Source organism: Sciurus vulgaris (genome assembly GCF_902686455.1).
Source record: "Sciurus vulgaris genome assembly, chromosome: X".
Classification (NCBI taxonomy): domain Eukaryota; kingdom Metazoa; phylum Chordata; class Mammalia; order Rodentia; family Sciuridae; genus Sciurus; species Sciurus vulgaris.
This window is the reverse complement of record NC_136471.1, coordinates 126,793,314-126,813,737: the sequence shown is the minus strand read 5'-3', so window position 1 is coordinate 126,813,737 and position 20,424 is coordinate 126,793,314. Positions and strand designations below refer to the sequence as shown.

Genomic DNA, 20,424 nt, shown 5'->3' with positions numbered 1-20,424 from the left:
AACTGACATAAATAGCACTCTACAAAAAAAGTTGAGCTTTTAGGCTAGAGATGGTTCTACTTTAACAATTATTTCAACTAGTCAGTTTCAGAATGTAAAATACAACTAGAGATCAAGCTTGACCTTGAAGACTTTCTCCAACAATGGCCCAACCTATAGCTTTAGATGCCATCACATCCCCCAGCCCCATCCTGTCCTTGTACATACAGGGTTTTTTTTTTTTTTTTTTTAATTTTGTTTTGTTGTACCAAGGATTAAACTCAAGCCCAGCTGCACATACAGTTTTTAAGTCTGACAAGACTATTCATTGTTTCTATTCTGTCCCCCTAAACAGGACCTCCACACTTACCTCCACTGCCCAGTTAAATTTTCGCTTATTCTTTAAGGCCTTACTATAAATGTCCACATTTCCCCCCTGAAACCTCCCAGATCTTCTGTTAGAAGTTATAGCTTCTGCCAGGTGCAGAATGACTTCGGAGGCTGAAGCAGAAGGATCACAAGTTCAAAGCCAGCCACAGCAATTTAGCTGAGGCCCTAAGCAACTTAGCGAGACCTTGTCTCAAAATAAAAATAAAAAGGTGGGATGTGGCTCAATGGTTAAGAGCTCTTGTGTTCAATCTCCAGTATCAAAAAAAAAAAAAAAAGCAAGTGAAAGTTAACATACTCTTCCCACCCCTTCTCTCCTGTCATCCAGAAACCTTCCCTGGAAGCAGTGTCACCAGTTTCTTAAGTACCCATTCAGAGATAATCTAGGTATGCCCAAGAACTTGTATCTTTAATGACTTGTTCATTTTCTCTCTAAGCACCACTTCTTTTGGTACTGTGACATGTATTTTGTAATATTATTTTCTTTGTATCCACATAATCTGTGGAAGTAAGCATTCATTTTAAGAAATCTGTCTTCACCACAATAAGCCTGATAATAAACCATTAAACAAAGGTATACTCTTTGCTTTTATACAAATCCCACAGTATGCTTCATTTTCTGTACCTTGCTTATGTTGTTTTCCAAATATCATGGGGTTTGTTCTGTACTAAGACCTACCAAACTGTCATTCTTAAGGGCTGGGCAGTGAGCTATCGTATAGATACTATATTTAAACTACCGGTTCTCAACCGCAGGTGACTTTGTACCTACGTCCTCCCACCCAGCAGACAGTTGACAAGGTTTGGGAACATTTTTATTGCAAGGGGGTAGATGCTATTGGCATCTAGTGGGTAGAAGCCAGAGACACCATTAAACATCCTCCAACACACAGACAGCACTCGGGCTCCCCGTACCCACCGCAGCAAAGAATTATCCATCCAAAATGTCAATAGTTGCTGAGGTTGAAAAATCCCAGTGTAAACAGTCTGTGATTGATAAATATTTAAACAGTTTGCAACATTATCTTTATAAGTAATGCAGCACAATATTTCATTTTCCAGATACATAATAATTTCCTCATATATAATTTCCAGATATGTAATTATCACCCTATTACTCTGAATACTTTGTTCCTTTAAAAAAAATTATACTGGGATAAACATGTATAATAAGCCTTTGTTCTTACTCTGGGCTGTTTTCCAGGAAATTATTAGATTCATAGATGTAGGATTACTGAGTTAATGGGAAATAACTTCTTTCTCTGGAATTATATAAGGTTCTTATTTGCATTAGGAATAGAATGTTTCCCCTAATTACATCTATTTATTGCTTTTATGTAGAAAAGTAGTTGATTTTTACATAGCTATTTAATACCCTGCCATTTACTTAGAGGTTTTGGTTGACATTCTTAGTGTGGTGGCACCCAGGGATGTCTTAGGGGTGGAGTGTCCCTCCTATAATCTATTAGCTTCTCCCCCAAATCAACATATATTCTAAAATCCATATGCTTCACTATATCCACAACTTTAGGACAAGTCCTGAGCCCTCTGATCACATTTTCATATGGTTCTGAGAGCTTTGAAGCATTAATAATAGAATCATAGATACTGAGGGCTGGGGATGTAGCTCAGTTGGTAGAGTGCTTGCCTTGCATGCACAAGGCCATGGGTTCAATCCCCAGCACTGCCAAAAAAAAAAAAAAAAAAAAAATCATAGATACTGGAAAGGAAGAAGAAAATTATTTGTAGGTAATATGATAACAAAAGAAGATCCACAGTAGCTGAATTCAGTTTGGGCTAGCAATATCTGAGTGTTAAACATGATATAACTAAAGTTGTATACTAATTAGAACAAAAAGAAAAAATATGGCATACGATACTCATGAAACAATAGTCTCTATGATATTAGTAAAGTATTTCCTAATTTTTCTAGAATCTTTTTTCCAAAAATAGATGCTGAATTTAATCAAGTTTTTTCAGCCTTGATTCAGCCTGGATGGTATGGTTTGCTTTTGAAAATGGTGCATAGCAAGCTAGAAGTAACAGGCTGTGGGAGATGGGAAGTTGGAATTTGGTCCTAAGTTTTAGGTGTGAATCACTAGGGCCTTTCCCTTCCTCTCCAGGATATTGTTTAGGCACTGCCTACAAATGCTGCTGGCTACCAACCAGTTATTATGAGTGTGGCTTTTCTGATAGGCACACCCTTGGAAACAGGGTGGTTTTGTTCTCCTGAAGAAAATCAAAGAACCTGCTGAGGCTTGTAGTGAAAAACTTTTTAAAAATATTTTTCGGCCTACTAAGAACATAATGAATGAGACCTATCCTAAAATGACACAGGAGTAACCAACCATCTCAGTTTATGCAGGCCTGAGGGGTTCCCAGGGACATGAGACATTTCAGTGATAAAACTTGGGAAGTCTTAAGGCCATAATTTTTAAGGGTGATTTGGAAAGACACAAAGTATGTTTTTTCTCAGGGTAGGTGTGAGCTGTGAGTAACTCTTTTTTTGAACTAAACTAAACTTGGGCACGGCGTTCTTATTTTTCAGGTCGTTCTGTGCTTCTGATCATTTATAGCTGCCCTAAACAAATTATCACATCAGGAGAGACTAGAAATAGGGTAACTGCAAAATTATTCCACCCTTTACTGCTCAGGTCTTTTTAAAATCTTTTGGTCCTGGGAATTGAACACAGGGGTGCTTAACTACTGAACCACATCCCCAGCCCTTTTTATTTTGAGACAGGGTCTTGCTAAGTTGCTGAGGCTAACTCAACTTGCAATCCTCCTGCCTCAGCCTGAGTGGCTGGGATTGCAGGTGTGCACCACTACATGCAGCTTAGAAAGTTCTTCTATTAGTTAGTATCTATGCTTTATTTGGAAACATGCAAAACAATCTAATCTTCCTTAACACTACTGCACCTCCTATCACTGAAAAGGGTCTTTTTTCCTTAATATATAAGAAATTTGTATAAAATAATAAAAATAATATCAACAAGAATAAACACTGGCAAGCTCTGACAAATATAGTTTAGCCTGAAAGATACTTATGGTTCACACACTATTGATAATACAGCACAACAGAAAAAAACAGGCCAAAGATAAATATCTATGATGAACAAATGTTTTAAAATGAAAAGAAAAATCAACCTTACTCAGATAAAAGAAATGTCAATTAAAACTATGATAAGGCATTATTTTTCACCTGTCAAAATGGCAAAGATTTAGCTGGGTGCAGTGGCACATGCCTGTAATCCCTGCAACTTGGGAAGCTGAGGTAGGAGAATCACAAGTTTGAGACCAGACTCAGCAACTTGGTGAGGGCTTAAGCAACTCAGTGAGACCCTGTCTAAAATAATTTTTTTTTTTTTTTTTTTTTTTTATTAAAAGGATTGGCTGGTTCATTCCCAGGTTTCAGCACACACACACACAAAAGGACTGGGCATGTGGCTCAGTGGTAAAGCACCCACTTCTGAGTTCAATCCCCAATATTTAAAAAAAAAGAGAGAAAAAAGACAAAGATTTAAAAAGTATACACTTTTTTTTGGTGATGTTGAAGGTAATAGTTGCTTTCATATTTCACTATGCTAATGTCATTTGGTACAGTCATCATGGCAGATGCTTAATGAGACCAATAAAAATTAGTTTTTTAAAGAATATTAGAAAAATGCTAACAGTATAATGTTAGGTAAAAAAAATACAAAACAAATAGCAAGATAGCAGAAAAAAGTACTGGAGGAAAATACATCTATAACAACAATAGTTATTTCCATATAGTAAGGCAACTTTACAGTTCGTCCTAATTTTGTTCTTTATATTAGACAGCATTTTCAAAATTTATCAACCTGTATAATTTAGATAAACCTCCAGAGGTGATGAGACTACAGGTGAATTTGGCTTTAAATTGTAGACTTTTAAAGTCCGTATTAAGAGATAGCCGAGTCCCTGGCTTACCAAACTTCCTGTGGAAAACCAACAGTCATTTCTCATGATACAAGGCAGTTATGGTTTATAAAGTTACCATGATCACCGAGTTAGTGAATACTGAACCACTGTTCCTAGGGGAAATACAGGATTGGGTTCCTTCAAGTCTCTGGTCATGGTAATTTTGTCAACCTCTCAATATCTGGCTCTGTTTTATGTATTTCTATTTAAAGACACATTATGTAACATGTATTGTCAATTAATTGACATTGAACTGTCAGTCAACAGTGTTATAATTCATACATGAACAGTTTATCTAAGATACATTTGTCTCTATGAGAAAAGACATATTGACAGTACTCTTGTGCTTAGGAATGCTGGAAAGCACTGTGGTACTATGCTTGGGAGCCACTTTAAATAGTGAAATTACCAATAAAAAGCATGAAAATATAAGAAATATGGCACTAAGACCATGAAAAGGACACTTGCTTACATTATGAGAACTGAAACAAGAAAGCAGAGCGTCACCTTAGCTGCATGAATTGCCACAAAAGTCCCACAAGTATTGATTTGGGGTTCCAAATAGGTGAATTCATGAATATGCAATCCACAAATAATGAGGATCACCTGTAATTACTGATTTAAGCTACAGATTTAAGGGAAATTCCTAATCAAAAAGAAAGAACCAAACATGGATATTTGACAGTTGAGTTATTTAAAGTTGAATGCCTTACAATTTATAAAACAGTCCCCTTAGAAGGCACTTTCCATAATGGAAATGAAACCAATGTGTTTCCTCATTGATTTTATTAAATACTCATTGTCTTCAGCAAGAGTCATCTCTTTTTATTATCTAATTAATTTCAGCCAGTAGTTACTGAATGGCTCTGCAGGGAGAACTGTGGGATGATCTCTACTGAAGCACTTTACAGTTTTCTTGGGTGTGGTGAGGGGAGGTTGAAGTCCCATCTAACACAAGAGAGACAGGAGATGATCAAGGACCCTTAATGGATAATGTGTGAAAGACTGGTAAAAATATAACGCCATGTAGATCCAACAAAGGAGAAGGTGCATTCTCTTGGGATTGTCTGGAAAACTTGATGGACATAATGACATTTGAAAAGATTTTTAAGGGATTAGTAAGATAGAAACTAGAGGGAGATATGCAGAGACATGTTCTGGGAAATGAGTTTGAATCCGACATGGACATAGAGAATGTGATATGCATAGCTGTAATGTAAGGCACAGAGCCTCCCCCCCGGTAGATTAGCAGACAAGAGAACTGGATGGCAAATGGCTAGAGGAAGACAGGTCCCAACTATCCTGGTCCTGTTTCTAGAAGCTTCTGTGGGTTCATGTAACTTAACTGCTGTGGTGATTTTTTTTTTTTTTTTTTTTTTTTTTTTGTGGTACTGGGGATTGAACCCAGGGCCTTGTGCTTGCAAGGCAAGCACTCTACCAACTGAGCTATATCCTCAGCCTATGATTAACTCTTTCTCTGTTCATTTTTCATATCCTTATCTAGACTATATATGGAGATGAGCAGAGATCATGCCTCATTCTTTAGCCTCACACCTGCGGCCTTGTACCAAGTCCCCAACACATAACACACACCCCAAAAGACAAAAGGTCACCCTATACCAACACCTGCATGTCACCAGTCTTCAGTAAATATTTACTTATTTACTAACTGGCTTTTCAGTTAGACCTTTAACAAGCCCTAGATCATTTATTAAGAATACAGAGGGGGCTGGGGAGATAGCTCAGTTGGTAGAGTGCTTGCCTTGCAAGCACAAGGCCCTGGGTTCGATCCCCAGTACAGCAAAAAAAAAAAAAAAAAAAAAAAAGAATACAGAGGAAATAGCTAAACTTCGTAACAGGAAATAAGTGTCACTGAGTTTTCCCAGAATATATGTATGTGTAGAGAATGGAAAACATTGAATGTGCCACAATATTATATTACATATTTTTATTTCCATATCTAACCAAAACTAAAAGTTACTATGCAACAGAATCTCTAAATTTTGTAATTAAACTTGAAAAGGTCTAAGTATTTCCTCAAAAATCCTAATTTTTAGGCTATGTTACATTTTGGCCCCTTAATCCTATAATTTCTTAGAATTTAGTATAAATACTCACTAAGTTCTTGAATTATCTTTTGGGGTTTATAGTATTATATTACATGAGGTTAAATGTTTCTGAATAATCTTGCATAGAAATATACATAAAACGAATCCCATCTTAGTTTTTTCTACCTCCAATGAGTTATTTTAATTATAAAAGTACTTTAAGAAGCCAATTCTTGCTTATTAACTGCTTGAATAGAAAGGCCTCCAATGGCACAAATTCAAAGAATATTAGTAGTTAATACTTAAACTTGAGTACGTCTCATGTAAAATTGACATCACAATTCTATAGTAAGACAGTACATAGCCAGAAACTTGTAAAATGAATTTTAGTCTATTATTCATTCTTCCAAAATTCAATTTTCCATTAAAAATAAGAAGCGAGTTTTAAAATACACACTTCGCTGGCAAATTATCATACTTACTGTTTCAAAACCTCGATGTGGGTGATCAGGAAATCCACCCGGTCTACCTCCTTTAAATTCATCGAACAGTAAAAACGGATCCAGATTTTTTAACTGAAATGAAAATAAAATTCAACAGATTAGATGTACTTTTTCAGCCACAGTATCCCAGAGGCTGCATTCAGGAACAGATCTAGCAAAACCCATCAAAAACTAGGTTGCCAGAGAGCAACCTTTGGTGATAAAAATTGCTTTCAGGAAGAACTCGTTATTCCTGAAACAATAGGAATTCTTTGCTGATTGTGTTAGAGAGTTGATGTTTTACTCTCCAAGAGTGGACAAACATTTCATGATCACTTGAGATATAAATAGTGAAGTATAAATAAGATCATCTGTGCCCTAAACAGATTCATAAAGGAACAGACTACAAAATCAAGTATTGCCATGTGATTGTAAATGCTCTAAGGGAAGACAACTTTACACATGTGAGAATGAGGTAGACTCAGAGGTGGCAATTGAGCTAGGTCTTGAAGTGCAAGTAGGATTTAATCATTAAGCTATAATCCCAGCAGCTCAGGAGGCTGAGGCTGGAGGATTGCAAGTTTGAGACCAGCCTCAGCAATTTAGTGAGGCCCTAAATAACTTGCCCAAATCCTGTCTCCGGATAAAAAATAGAAAGAGCTGAGGGTATGATTCAGTGGTTAGGGGCCCCTGGGTCTAATCCCCAGTATAAATAAGTAAATAAATGCAGAGTTGCTAATTAAAAAGGAAGCAGAGCTTAAAAGATTTGGAAAATCCTCAGCCTGCTCTTAATAAAGCTTTGTCATTGTAAAGAAAAAAAGTATGTTCGGGAGAAAAACCAAGGGTGTGGCCAAATCACCACTTGATAAGGAGCCATTTTAAACAGAAGCCAGAACCTATTGTCCAAAATAATGGAAGAATGACCCCACTCTAATGCCAACTTCCTTATTTTTGAAGTGCTGTAACAAAATACCATAAACAGAGTGGCTTATAAATGACCAAAAAAAAAAAAAAAAAAAAATGTTTCTTATTGTTCTGAAGGCTGAAAAATCCAAGATTAAGGCACCAGCAGATTCAGTGTCTGGTGAGGACCCACCTGGTTCATAGATGGCAACTTCTATGCCATCTGTGAACTGTGTCCTCAGATGCTGAAACGGGTCAGCTGACTCTGGTATTCCATTTATGAGTGTTCCATCCCCATGACCTACTCATCTTCCAAGGGCCCCCACCTGCTAATAACATCACCTTGGAGATTAGGGTCTCAACATCAATCTGGGCAAAATTTCAACCATATCAGAACTATTTGTAATACTGGTTGTACATTCAATCCTTCTGGTCACCAACTCATGACATGGGAACACACACAGGAAGAAAACCATGACAAGGAAGACATTACAGAAGTCAAGGGGATGACCTTGTCAGAGGACAGACAGATGATGACGGTGGGAACACGAGGTTAAGGGAATAATTCTGTAAGATGGGCCCACCATGCTGACCCCCACATGCCTTCTTTGCCAAGGAGCAATTTGCCTGCAACTCTGCCAGGCATAAGTGGACAGGATGTCATATTCCTCAGCAACTACCTGTTATCTGCAGAAGGAATGCAGACCCAAGATAATGTCCATGGGAGGAACCCAGGTTACCCTGAAGGGGAAACTTTTGTGATGCTTTTCATAGACCAGATCCTGAAACTCAGGGAAATTAGCATAATTCCTCCTAACCATAAAATCTGTATGAATAACTAAGAATCCAATTAGAACTGGTCAGCAGGGCCCAATGTACCTAGAGTGGTCATGGCAGTGGGAACATGGAAATCTGTATCACCCTGCTGTCAGTCAAAAGTCAAGAGGTGGACCTGGGTGGGACTCTCCAGAAACTTCTCTGGGATCCCCAATAAAACTGGAGTGCAGGAGAGGCACACTGTCCCTCTCCCCCTTGAGAGTGTCCCCTTCCTCTTTTCCTATCCATTCAATCAACTCATGCCTGTTACTCTGAGCTACATGTCTGAAATCTTTCTGATTTGATTTCAAGAATCAGGGTTTGAAGTAGGGAGTAGTCTCTGCATGCCTCAGTTTCCTAGAAGGCCCCAGCCCTGTAACTACAAGTTTTACTGGCCAAAAGGTGGAAGATAGTGTAAGAGATATCTTTCTCCAGTAATTAAGAGTATTTTGTGTTATGTTGTATACTAAAGTGTTATTTGCAGGGCTGATAATTAGTCCTTATCAAAGTTCCCAATATTCTCTAAACATTGAGATTTGACAACATGTTAATTAAATACACCTCATCTGTATACAAAATCAGTTTATGTGAAACTGATTTTCTAAAATGTTTTAACTAAGACCCCAACTCAATCACATCTGTTTTTCTCTACATATTAAACTGATGATCTTGTAAATTTTTCCTTTCATATAAACACTTCCAAATCCTTTAACTGCCAAATTCAAGCTGTAGCTTCCAAGTTATTTATTTATTTTGGATCTCCTAAGAAAGCAATGCAAAATCTGTGGTCACCACCCCTCTGGCCCACAGCACTTCCATAATAAAACTCCAACAGCCTGGTATTTTGTTTAAGTCAGGAAGCACTGGAAGTACCAACCAGGAATGGTAGTGCCCTGGGGATAGGACACAAGCTGTGCTTTTGTTATGATGAGCCACTGAATCTAGAATACTTCTATACATAAGGAAAGTACCCCACAAACATCCAGAGTAGTACTTGTGTTAGATTCCCTAGTTTCTCTGTAGCTAGGTGAGGGCATATGATTGAATCTGGCCATAATGTAGAAATTACAGAGTGGAACTTTAAGAAAAATTCCTTCTAAAGGGGAATGGACAGCTGACATGTGTTCTTTTGCCTTTCCCCTCTTCCTCTTTTCCGTGGCAGAATGTGATGGTTGTTCTTGCCCTTGTCATTGTTTGGATACAAGATGCTCCCCCCCAAAGCTCTTATGTTAATGCAGGAATATTCAGAGGCAATGATTAAATTATGAGAGCTGTAACCTAATGTGCCCATCCTAGTTTGAATGAACTAAATGTGTGGTAACTAGGCTTGGTGAGCTCACTGGTAGCATACCTGGAAGGGTTTATCTTCCCTGTGGTCCCTCACCCTCTCTCTCTGCTTCTTGGCTCCTTCCCCTGTTTCTTGGCTGCCCAGAGCAGAGCAGCACTCCTCTACCATGCCCTTCTGCCATGATGTTGCCTCATGGCAGGCCCGAAGCAATGGAGTTGGCCAATCATGGACCGAACCTCTGAAACTGAGGGTCTAAATGTTTCCTTTTTAAGTTGCCTTGTCAGGTATTTTGGTCACAGTAATGCAAAGATGACTAACACAGCCCTAATAGTTGTCTTGGACCATAAGGTAATGCACTAGGAATATACAAAGGATTATGACCTAAGATAGAATGAGCTCAAGTCTCTAGGAACAGTGAGACTTTGGGTTGGGGTTGTAGCTCAGCGGTAAAGCTCTTGCCTGGCACATGTTAGGCATTGGGTTCGATCCTCAGCACCACATAAAAAAACTAAATAAAGTTATTGCATCCATCTACAACTAAAAATATTAAACAAAACAATAAAAAGAAAACAGTGAGGCCTTTACCCTCCTGAACTGCCTAAATTTTGGGGATTTACAAAAGAGAAATACAAACACTTAGATTAGCCACTGGTTTTGGAGAATACTTCTGTAAAACACAGCTGTACTTAATCTTAAATGATATAAAGCCAATAACAACTGGGGCAGCAGGGTAGAATCAAGTGATTCTAGGTTAGCCTACATCAAGACAAGATGGCATCAGAAGAGAGAAGCCCTTCAAGGTAGAGTCCAGCAGCTCACACCACATCCTAGGCTTACTCAGCCTCTAGATTGTGGCCCCAGGATAATAATTACAAGGTTGCAGGAGACCACAAGCGCATATTCCAGACTGAAATCTAGATACAGCCTTGAACTATCTTGAGCTGTGATTCTTACCCCCACTATCTTAACTCAATAATGGTGAGCACCATCTACAGAGGCTAAATCAATGAAGACCAAGATTTGGCAGGGCTATTTGATGATATTAAGGAAATTATTTTAACTTTGAGGTGTGATAATGGGATTATACTTATGCACATATTTTTAGATTTTATCTTTTACAGACACAGTCTGAAATATTTATAAACGAAAAGATATCTAGAGTTCCCTTCAAAATACTTTGGAGGGAACATGGATGAGGATATACACAAAATAAGATTGCCCATGAGTCAATTATACTATTTTCTCTACTTCTTGTTGTTTGAGATTATTCACTTAAATTAAAAAAAAAAAAAGTAGCCCAAAGAGAATCACATCCCACTGAGGAGTGTCTGATGGAAGGAGTGGGGCGAGCACAGAAGAGGACTGGCTTTCCTTCCTGCTGGGAGCAGAAGGGAACCACTCCTCACACCATAATGAAGCCAGAATTGGGGACAGGCAGTTAGTGTAGAAACAGGAATCAGGCAAATCGAGGAAATGGAGGCCATGAAAGCCACCTGCCTCTGGAAGTTGAAGGCTGCCCCTGAGAGAAAGTAATGTGAAGGATCTCCGAAGCCCACTGATTACCAAATTTACCTGTCCTTGGAGTTGCTAATTAATGCCCCCTGGGCCCTTACCTGCCTGAATCACTTTGGCCTTCCCCTTGCCATCTGCTCCTCACCTTTTTTGCTATGTCACCAGGCAACTCCTGGGCCTACTCTGGTAGGCAGGAAGGAGAGATAAGGGGGGAGAGAACAGAACAAAGGAGACCCTAATCTATAAGAGTTGCAGGGCAGGCTCACTTCTTGGGATTCTAGAACATCAACCATGACCCCCTTCTCCCTCCCAGGAGAAGTCTATATTATTACCTTTAAATAAAACCTGCTTAATATGCTTGCCTTGGCGTGCTTCTCTGATGTTATACTACAACACCCGAGGAAGCAGAACTCATCACCGGTAAAAGGCGGTATCAATGCTACTCAGCTACTTAAACTCCAGTCTGGCTCATCTGGTCCATGTATAATCATATCCAAGCATGTGAGCCAGCCCCAGTCCATCTCTTCTTTATTATTAATTATAGAAAGGCTCTAAGAGCATTGTAAATTCTCTTTTATCTCCACATTTGTGGTGATAGGACAAAATCACTTGTGGCTGCTAATACTGAGCACTGTTGTAAATTCTATGCTAAAATAGCATTGGGGTCCAATGTTTATGAGATGTTGCTTCAGAGACATAAACCTTGGTACAGAGGATTTGAAAAGTAACTTCCTGGACATTAGATAGGTGGTTTTATTTTCTGCTGTTGAGATTTAGGGGTCTACTTTTCTGACAAGATGGTAGTGCAGAGTGCTGAAAAAACAGGGCAGCAGTCAGGACAGTGGCACACACCTGTGATACCAGCTTGGGAAGCTGAGGCAGGAGGATCATGAGTTCAAAGCCAGCCTCAGCAACTTAGCTAGGTCCTAAGCAACTCAGTGAGACCCTGTCTCAAAATAAAGGGCTGGGGATGTGGCTCAGTGGTTAACTTGCCTCTGGGCTCAATCCCCAGTACCAAAAATGAAAAACAAAATTAAAAAAACACAGCAACAACCTAAATGGTCAAAAATAGGGTCATAAGTAAGAGCATAATAGTAGTTTTAGACAATGGAACATGGCATAGCTATTAAAATGCCATTTATAAAGAATTTATCATTGGAAGTCCTTGGTCAACTGTGTTAAATGAAAAATATCAGTTCACAAAAATTGTTGATTCTGTGTAACTCTCATGATGTACCAGATTATCTGGAAAACAAAACACTCTCTAGCTTAATTGCAATTATACCGAGTTAATGAGATTAGAAATTATTCCTATTCATTTATTTTCCCCTAAGGTAGAAACATCCCTGGGACACAGGAGACTGAGTTAGTAAAATATGTGGGGTCTTCAAAGCCTGGTTTTTCAGCCAGTGACTCTTAACTAGGACCATGGAGAGAATTCAAGGATGTAATTTTTTTTCCAACTCAAGTTTACATCTTTATTTTCACTAACCTCTACCTAAATGTTTTTCTGCATCTTTTATTGTGGTAAAATATACATAGAATAAAATTTAGCATTTTATTCATTGTAAGTACACATCAGTGGCATTAAGAATACTCACATCATTGTGCAGCCAACACCACCATCTCCAAACTGAAATTTAATACTCTCTTCAATTATGAATGTATTCAACAAACTGTAACAAATTACAGGTATCTGTGACTTTGACACCAATAGAAATCGAAGGTGTTTTCATAACATATTGCAGTTATGAGTAGGTGTCCTGAATTGTCATTTATGCTCCTCATAGCTTTGAAATTAGGATGTTATTAGAACTGCCAGTAATCTTATTTAGTGTAAAATTACTAGATTATAAAATTGCTTTTTAAAACTTATTTTTTCAGGCTGGGGTTGTGGCTCAGTGGTAGAATGCTCGCCTAGTATGTGTGAGGCCCTGGGTTCGATCCTCAGAACCATATAAAAATAAAACAAAGGTATGTCCACCTACAACTAAAAAAATAATAATTTAAAAAGAGAGCATCCCAAAAAATAAAAATAAAGACTAATATCCTTAACCAATTAAAAAAAAAAACAAAACACTTTTTTTCATGGTACTAGAGAGGCACTCTACCACTGAGCCACATCCCCAGCCCTTTTTTAGTATTTTTTTAAATTTAGAGACAGGATCTCACTAAGTTGCTTAGGGCCTTGCTAAGTTGCTGAGGCTGGCTTTGAACTTGCAATTCTCCTGCCTCAGCCTCCCAAGTTGCGGGGATTACAGGTGTGTACCACAGCACCCAGCTATTTTATTTATTTAAAAACATTGTTTTGGGGCTGGGGACATAGCTCAGTTGGTAGAGTGCTTGCCTTGCAAACACAAGGCCCTGGGTTCAATCCAAAAAATTCCTTTTGCAAAGGGATTGATAGGTTTAACCCAACTGCCAAACAGGTCAAAATTTTTTTTCAGAAAATCCTCAGCAAATGTGTTCTTGATGGTTGGACTCATTAAAGTATGATAGAATATGACACCACCTCCATCTGCCCCTATGCATTTAGCTATTGGTATAACCCGGTCTGTGTGTATCCTTGGCAAACAATATTTGATGGGCCCTGAGAGATTTGTGGGTAAACAAGAAGCTAACCTCGTAAGAGAAATAGCAAAGGAACAGTTGAGGAAACCTGGTGGGGTCACTGCAGAGTTAGATTGACAATTTAACCCCCTACCTCAATGGCCAATATTCATGCTCAGTGAAATACGTCAGACACACAAGGACAAATACTGCATGATCCCACTTATATGTGGAATCTAAACAAGTAGAAGCAGAGAATGGTAGGTACCAGGTGCTGAGGTGGGGGTTGGAGAGATGTTAGTCAAAGGTCACAAAATTTCAATCAGTTAATAAGTTCAAGGGATCTATTTCACAGTATAGGGACTATAATTAATGACAACGTATTATATCCTTGGAAATTGCTAAGACCACAGATTTTCAGCATTCTCACCATTTTGTCAATTCAAAAAAGAAATAAGCAAATTTTTTTAAATATCCAATCTGTCAACAATGTAGGGCAGCACTCACTGAGGAAAGTCAGGTTTTAAAAACCCTATAAGCAACTTCCAAAAGATACTTTTTATTTAAAAGTGGAGACAGTAACCCTATGTAGAATGGTATGAAACTTAGGTTTAGCAACAAAGTAGCAAGATGCTATCCCAGGGGCTGGGGTTGAAGCTCAGTGGTAGAGCACTTACCTAGCATTGGGTTCGATTCTTAATACTGCAATATAAATAAATAAAGGTTCATTGACAACTAAAAAGATATTAAAAAAAAAAATCTGAGTAGAGTTTAAGAGGATTGACAACCCAGCCTTACTTTTCAAAATGGAAGCCATTTCCCTTATGCATTTCTCCTCTTCATCAAAAAAATTTTGGAGGGGCTGGGGAGATAGCTCAGTCGGTAGAGTGCTTGCCTTGCAAGCACTAAGGCCCTGGGTTCGATCCCCCCCCCCAAAAAAAATAATAATAATAATAATTTTGGAATCTGGTATGGTCCTCAGGTTATGACCACCATTTGATACCTCTTTGTGGATACTAAGAATTTTTTTCCCCTGCAAATCTCAAGTTCCCCATATGATTCAAGCAAAAAGATTCTCTAATGTTGAAAAACATCTATCTCCCCTTTACTGAGTTCCCATCTATGAGCCCCTCGGCAGAGGTCTACAGAGTTGAATCTTATCAGTCTCTTTGTGAATCCAAATCCCTGACAATCTGGGATTGACCAGGAACGGATACCTGACCCATGCCAGGTTAATCAATTCTCTCTCCTAGGAATTTGGAATTGATACCCTGGTGCTCTGAATTGTGAGCATATAAACTGAGGAGCTGTAGGGTAGGTATGTTTGCTGATGTATGTGCTAAATCAGAGGAGGTCAGCCCAAGGTAGGACATGGTTGTGCAGACAGAAGCAGACACATTTCCCAAAGCTCAGCTGTACTTGTTCTGTATTCACATTCTAGAAATTTCCTTTGGGATGGGGATTGTCTGCATGCAGCCCCAATAATGAAACTTAGAGTTGGTATCTATGGCACCCCACAGGGCAGCTCATGACCACCTTGGCCCTCTCTTCCCAAATCATCCTCAACATCCCACCAGTTCTTTCTGAAAAGAAAACAAGGAGCAGCCACCCAACCATACCTCGGGTCTGCCGATGCTTCTGCGCACCCGTGCTCCAACCCCTTCCGACTGCTCCCGACTAAGCACTGAGAGGGTAACCTTCTTGGAAGACCCCATGTTGAAATCCAGAAAGAGTGTTCTGATGCTGTGCTGTAGAGGATAGACAGTAAGAGGAGGGACAACAAAAAAGAAGTTAGACGGAAGGAAATGTCCAAGGACTACAAAATAAAAGATATTAAAATTAGATTTACCCAAAGGGTAAGAGCTATAAATTTCTATTTGTTTGTTTATTTTGGTACTGGGATTAAATCCAGGGTTGCTTTACCACTGAGCCACATCCCTAGCCCTTTTTACTTTTTTATTTTGAGACAGGGTCTCACTAAGTTGCTTAGAGCCTCACTAAACTGCTATGGCTGCCCTTGAACTTGTGATCCTCCTACCTCAGCTTCCTGAGTTGTTGGGATTACAGGCATGCACCACAATGCTCAGCAACAGCTAAAATTTATTGAGTGTTTACTACATGCAGGGTGTAGATTAGTTGATTTCAAATAATAATGATAGTACATTCTAGGTGCCCAGTACCCTGCTGATTATTTCCAATTATCTCATGTTAATTTAGTCATCTTGTACTATATCTGAATTATCTCACTGAACCCTCTTGACCTCCCCCACACTACCCCCAGTGCCACCCATGAAGAAGGGTGACAGATGGCAGGGGGATTTATGTGGCAAGATAGGAAACACAGAGGAAAACCAAGAGGTCCATGCCTCTCACCAGAACATCCGGAAGATCTTAGCAGTGAAAGGGATCTTCAAGGATCATTGAATGCAAAGACATCTATCCCTGAAGTTCAGGGTCAACTTTGTAGGCAAGAAATCTTTGAGCTTTCTAAAGCTAAGGCAACTCATGGATGAACTGCCCTTGAGGATGCACTCCATATTATTGGAGTGTTTTCTCATTGAGGGGTCTAAGTTCTAACCAATGGACTATCACTGAACGGATGTAATTACCTCGGCTTCAAGTATTTACAAATAGTACCCTGGGTCCCCTAAACCTCTTCAAGTGAAATGTTACTAATTCCTTCAAAGTTTCCTGCTGAAATTCAGAAGTCTTTCAGCAAGAAGCAGATTCTGGAGCCAGACAGCCCAGGTTTGCATCCCAACTTCACCTTTGACCTGGAATTCTCTGTGCTTCGGTTTCCCCATCCACAATATGGGAGTAATAAGTGCCTATATCAAAGGGGTGTGGTTAATGCCATCAGAATGCTCACTGCTGTTACTCAGGGGGGCTCTACCCAGCAATACCCTCCAGTCAAGCCCTATCCTAAAATGTACCCACCCCCAGTAGAAAATTAGTAAATATTAATGAGTGACAGAATGCAAGGCACAGAAATTAGTTTAATACTCAGAGCAGCACAGACCTGTCATCATCTTCACGTGATCAACTAGAAAGTATGTTTATCCCCAGCTAGACTACTCCGGGTCCTTACAGATACCCACAATTAAATTCTATGCCAGTGAACAACTGATGAGGTATTTAACAGGCTTCGGTGCTTTGCAGAAAGAAAAGCCATCTAGAACCGTCACAAAACCTCAGTACTACTGGAGCATCTCTGGTCATCTCAGGAGTCTGCAGAGGGTTGGGGAAGGCGGGATCTTGCCACCTGATCGCCAACATGCTCCACCCAGCCCACTTCTGCGGGAGCCCCAGGCACTCACGCAGCAATCTCTGTAGCCAAGGAGCTGGACGCAGCGGCCCTGGAGCCTCCGTGGCGCGGAGGGCACTGGACCACACCGAGCACACCGCGGGCAGGCTCGGAGGCCGCTGGCTCCTCGCGGTGACTCAGCGCTTCGCCAACTGCGGCCTTGGGGAGGCGGGAGTCTCTCGGTCTTCGGGGCCCTGACCGCCACTCCCTCTATTCATGCTCGGCGCAGATCCTGTCGCTCCGCCCTCCACCTCCCTGGGGCCAGCTCTGCTGCCCTTTGGTCTCTGCACCTCTCCCGCAGCGCAGAAGAGATGGGCACCCCAGCAGCTTGGGGACTTGCTAGGTCCCGGGAGGGGTATGCGGGTCCGGCAGGTGCTCTGATCACAGCAAAGGCCCCCAATTTGCCTTCGCGGGAAACCTGTCTTTATCGACTAGTATCACTCAACCCGCAGAACTTGGCTGCACAGATTGCTTCCTCCACCACCTGGAGGCACCCCTTGGCGTGATCTTAGACAGGTGGCTCAGTTTCTCTGCGCCTCAGATTCCTCAGTGAAATGAGGCTGCCGATAATAGTACCAGCCTCGTAGGATTATACTGAGAATTAAATGAGCCTGTCACGTCCTAGGCACCATAAGATTGCTTGTTATATAATATAAGATTTCTGCTGTTTGCCAGTTAGAACTGGGGTTGGGGGAGGAGCCAAGAACTAAGAAAGACATCTCTGTTCCTACCTAAAGAGCAGGCGGGCTCCAGCAGGAGGACAATTGGTTAAGAGCTTCCATGTTGTTGGAACACAATGAACAGGCGTTGGAGAGTTTCCCCTGGAGATGAGGAGTTGCCACCAGTTAGCCAGGCAATCTAGTTAATTGCTAGGACTATTAATCAGAGGTGCAGGCCTGGCTGCGGTTCCTGTTTGTTGCCTAGTTTTGAGAACAAAAAGAAAGTTGTGCCTCTAACAAAAAAGGCTGGCAAACTGTAAGGGACCAGATAGTAAATATTTCTGACTTTGCAGAACGGAGGTTTTCTCTGGAGACTGCTCCAGTTTGCCTTTGTAGCAAGAAAGCTGTCGTAGATAATACTTAAATGAATGAGTGTGACTATATTTCAATAAAGCTTTCATCATGGATGATGAAATCTGAATTCAGATGATTCATTTAATTTTGAGTTCATATAATTTCCACTTGTCACAAAATATTCTAATTTTTGTTTCAATCACTTAAAAATGTAAAAACCGCTCTTAGTTCTCAGACTGCACAAAATAGATAATTTTGGCTACAGGCCTTAAGAACAGGTTAATACAGGAACAGAGACTTTTCCCCAGGCTCCTTACACATCAGTGGGGCTCCAAACTACCTTTTCTACCTTATTTATGTGATGTAAGGCTAAATGATAGTACACATGAACATTAAAAGCACAATGGAATAATGCAGCTTATCACTATTATATTGTAAGTACATGGCCCACAACTGATGGAGGCCGAAGACATACTAGCCCCTGCATGGTTTCCAATGATTACATCATCCTCATTTGACCCTATAAAACCAAAATCCCCCTGTAACTGACGGCCATTTTTCGCATCCGGAAAATGGGCCTGAATGGCGCCCGAATCTGCGAAGGAATAAAGGCTTCTCAGAATCTATCAAGGTCTGCTTGAGGTTTGCTTCCTGTCCTTTTGCACTTACAGTAAACAAACCTCAGGTCAGCAAACTTTCCTTTATTCTGCAGCGAGGCCCAAGGATCAAGCATGGGAGGGCCCATTTTCTGGGTATGGAGCTGCCCCACAGGGAGTTACAGAAGGAGTCTGGGTTTTATAGTTTCATTGGAGACTGCGGACATACAGTTTTGACAGACAGGGGTTAGTTGTACAGGATAAAACTTAAACTTAGGGAAGGTAGTTGTAAAAAGGTTGGAACTCATTATCTGGGGAGAGGAGTCCAGATCCCGAGGGATGAGTACTCAAATCTTGCCCATTGCTTTACTTTCTCTGGGATCCTTTGTTCCCCAGAGTTTCAATATTTGCTGTGCCTCCATTTAGGACTAATTTGCAGTGGGGGAAGGTCAAAGTTTAGGGCCCAGCATTCAGTATTTGCCCCTTTCCTTTAGGGCCCACTGTTGTTAGGAAAGGATGCACCTGGGAGAGGTTTCATGTTTGGTAATTTCCCCTCCCTTCTCCCGAGCCACACTGTCTCTTGTTTCTCTTGGGGAGCTATCTTGTAGGAATATTATTTTCTATAACCCTTTAATAAGTACTACTCCAACTGTCTCTGTTTTAGTCAACTTTTTCGCTGCTGTGACTAAAAGGACCCAACCAGAACAACTTTAGAGGAGAAAAAGTTTCAGGGCTCACAGTTTCAGAGGTCTTAATCCACAGAAGGCCAGCTGGATTCCTCTGGGCTCGAGGTGAGGCAGAACATCATGGTGAAAGAGTGTGGAGGAGGGAAGCAGCTTACGTGATGATCAGAAAGCAGAGAGAGAGGTCTCCACTTGCCAGATACGAATGTATACCCCCAAAGGCACGCCCCCAATGCCCACCTCCTCCAGCCACACCCCACCTGCCTTTCAGTTACCACTCAGCTAATCCCTATCAGGGGATTAATTCACGGATCGGGTTAAGACTCTCAACCCAATCATTTCGCCTCTGAATCTTCTTGCATTGTCTCACATGTGAGCTTTTGGGGGACACCTCACATCCGAACCATAACGGTCTCCAAGTGAGATATAAGCCTGGGCACTCTGTCCAGCACTTTGCAGTCCTTATTAATGCTCTGCATTCTTTACCCAAAAGCTCAATGTTCAACCAATTGCTGGATCCTGGAATGCCAGCTCTCCCCTCTCACTCTCTCATCTTGAAAGCCTATAGAATCTAATTTCTAAGATCTTTCAATACATCCAGTCCTTTCCATTTTGTCTTCTCCAACAGCCACACATTCTTTCTGACTTAAGTTGTAGGTAAATGGAATAAAAATTGCTTAAAACCTTCAGTGGAAAGTTCTGTGATATCTTTGAACTGGCCTTGCCCTTAACGCATTTGCTGAAGGATAAATGCACACACACACACCAACTTATTTTAGGTTCTGGAATGTGCATGCTCCTTCTCATTGGTTTGCTGTGCCTCTGTATGGAACTTTCTTTCCTGCTCTTGGATCTGGCTTATCCCCATTCATCTTTCAGTTTTTAGCTTCCATGGCATTCTCTCTGGAAAATCTTCAATAG

At 40.4% G+C, this 20,424-nt stretch overlaps 1 protein-coding gene across 1 annotated transcript in view; it reads right to left on the bottom strand.

The window, feature by feature from the left end:
* Window positions 1-17,443, bottom strand: part of PIR (pirin) — a 90,373-nt gene extending 72,930 nt beyond the window's left edge. The window contains exons 1-3 of the mRNA XM_079123261.1: window positions 17,225-17,443; window positions 15,527-15,655; window positions 6,839-6,931 (exon numbers count right to left, since the gene is read on the bottom strand). Coding sequence (XP_078979387.1) covers window positions 6,839-6,931; window positions 15,527-15,622 — 189 coding nt within the window. The 5' untranslated portion in view covers window positions 15,623-15,655; window positions 17,225-17,443. The remainder of the gene's footprint in view (window positions 1-6,838; window positions 6,932-15,526; window positions 15,656-17,224) is intronic.
* Between the last annotated feature and the right edge of the window lie 2,981 nt (window positions 17,444-20,424).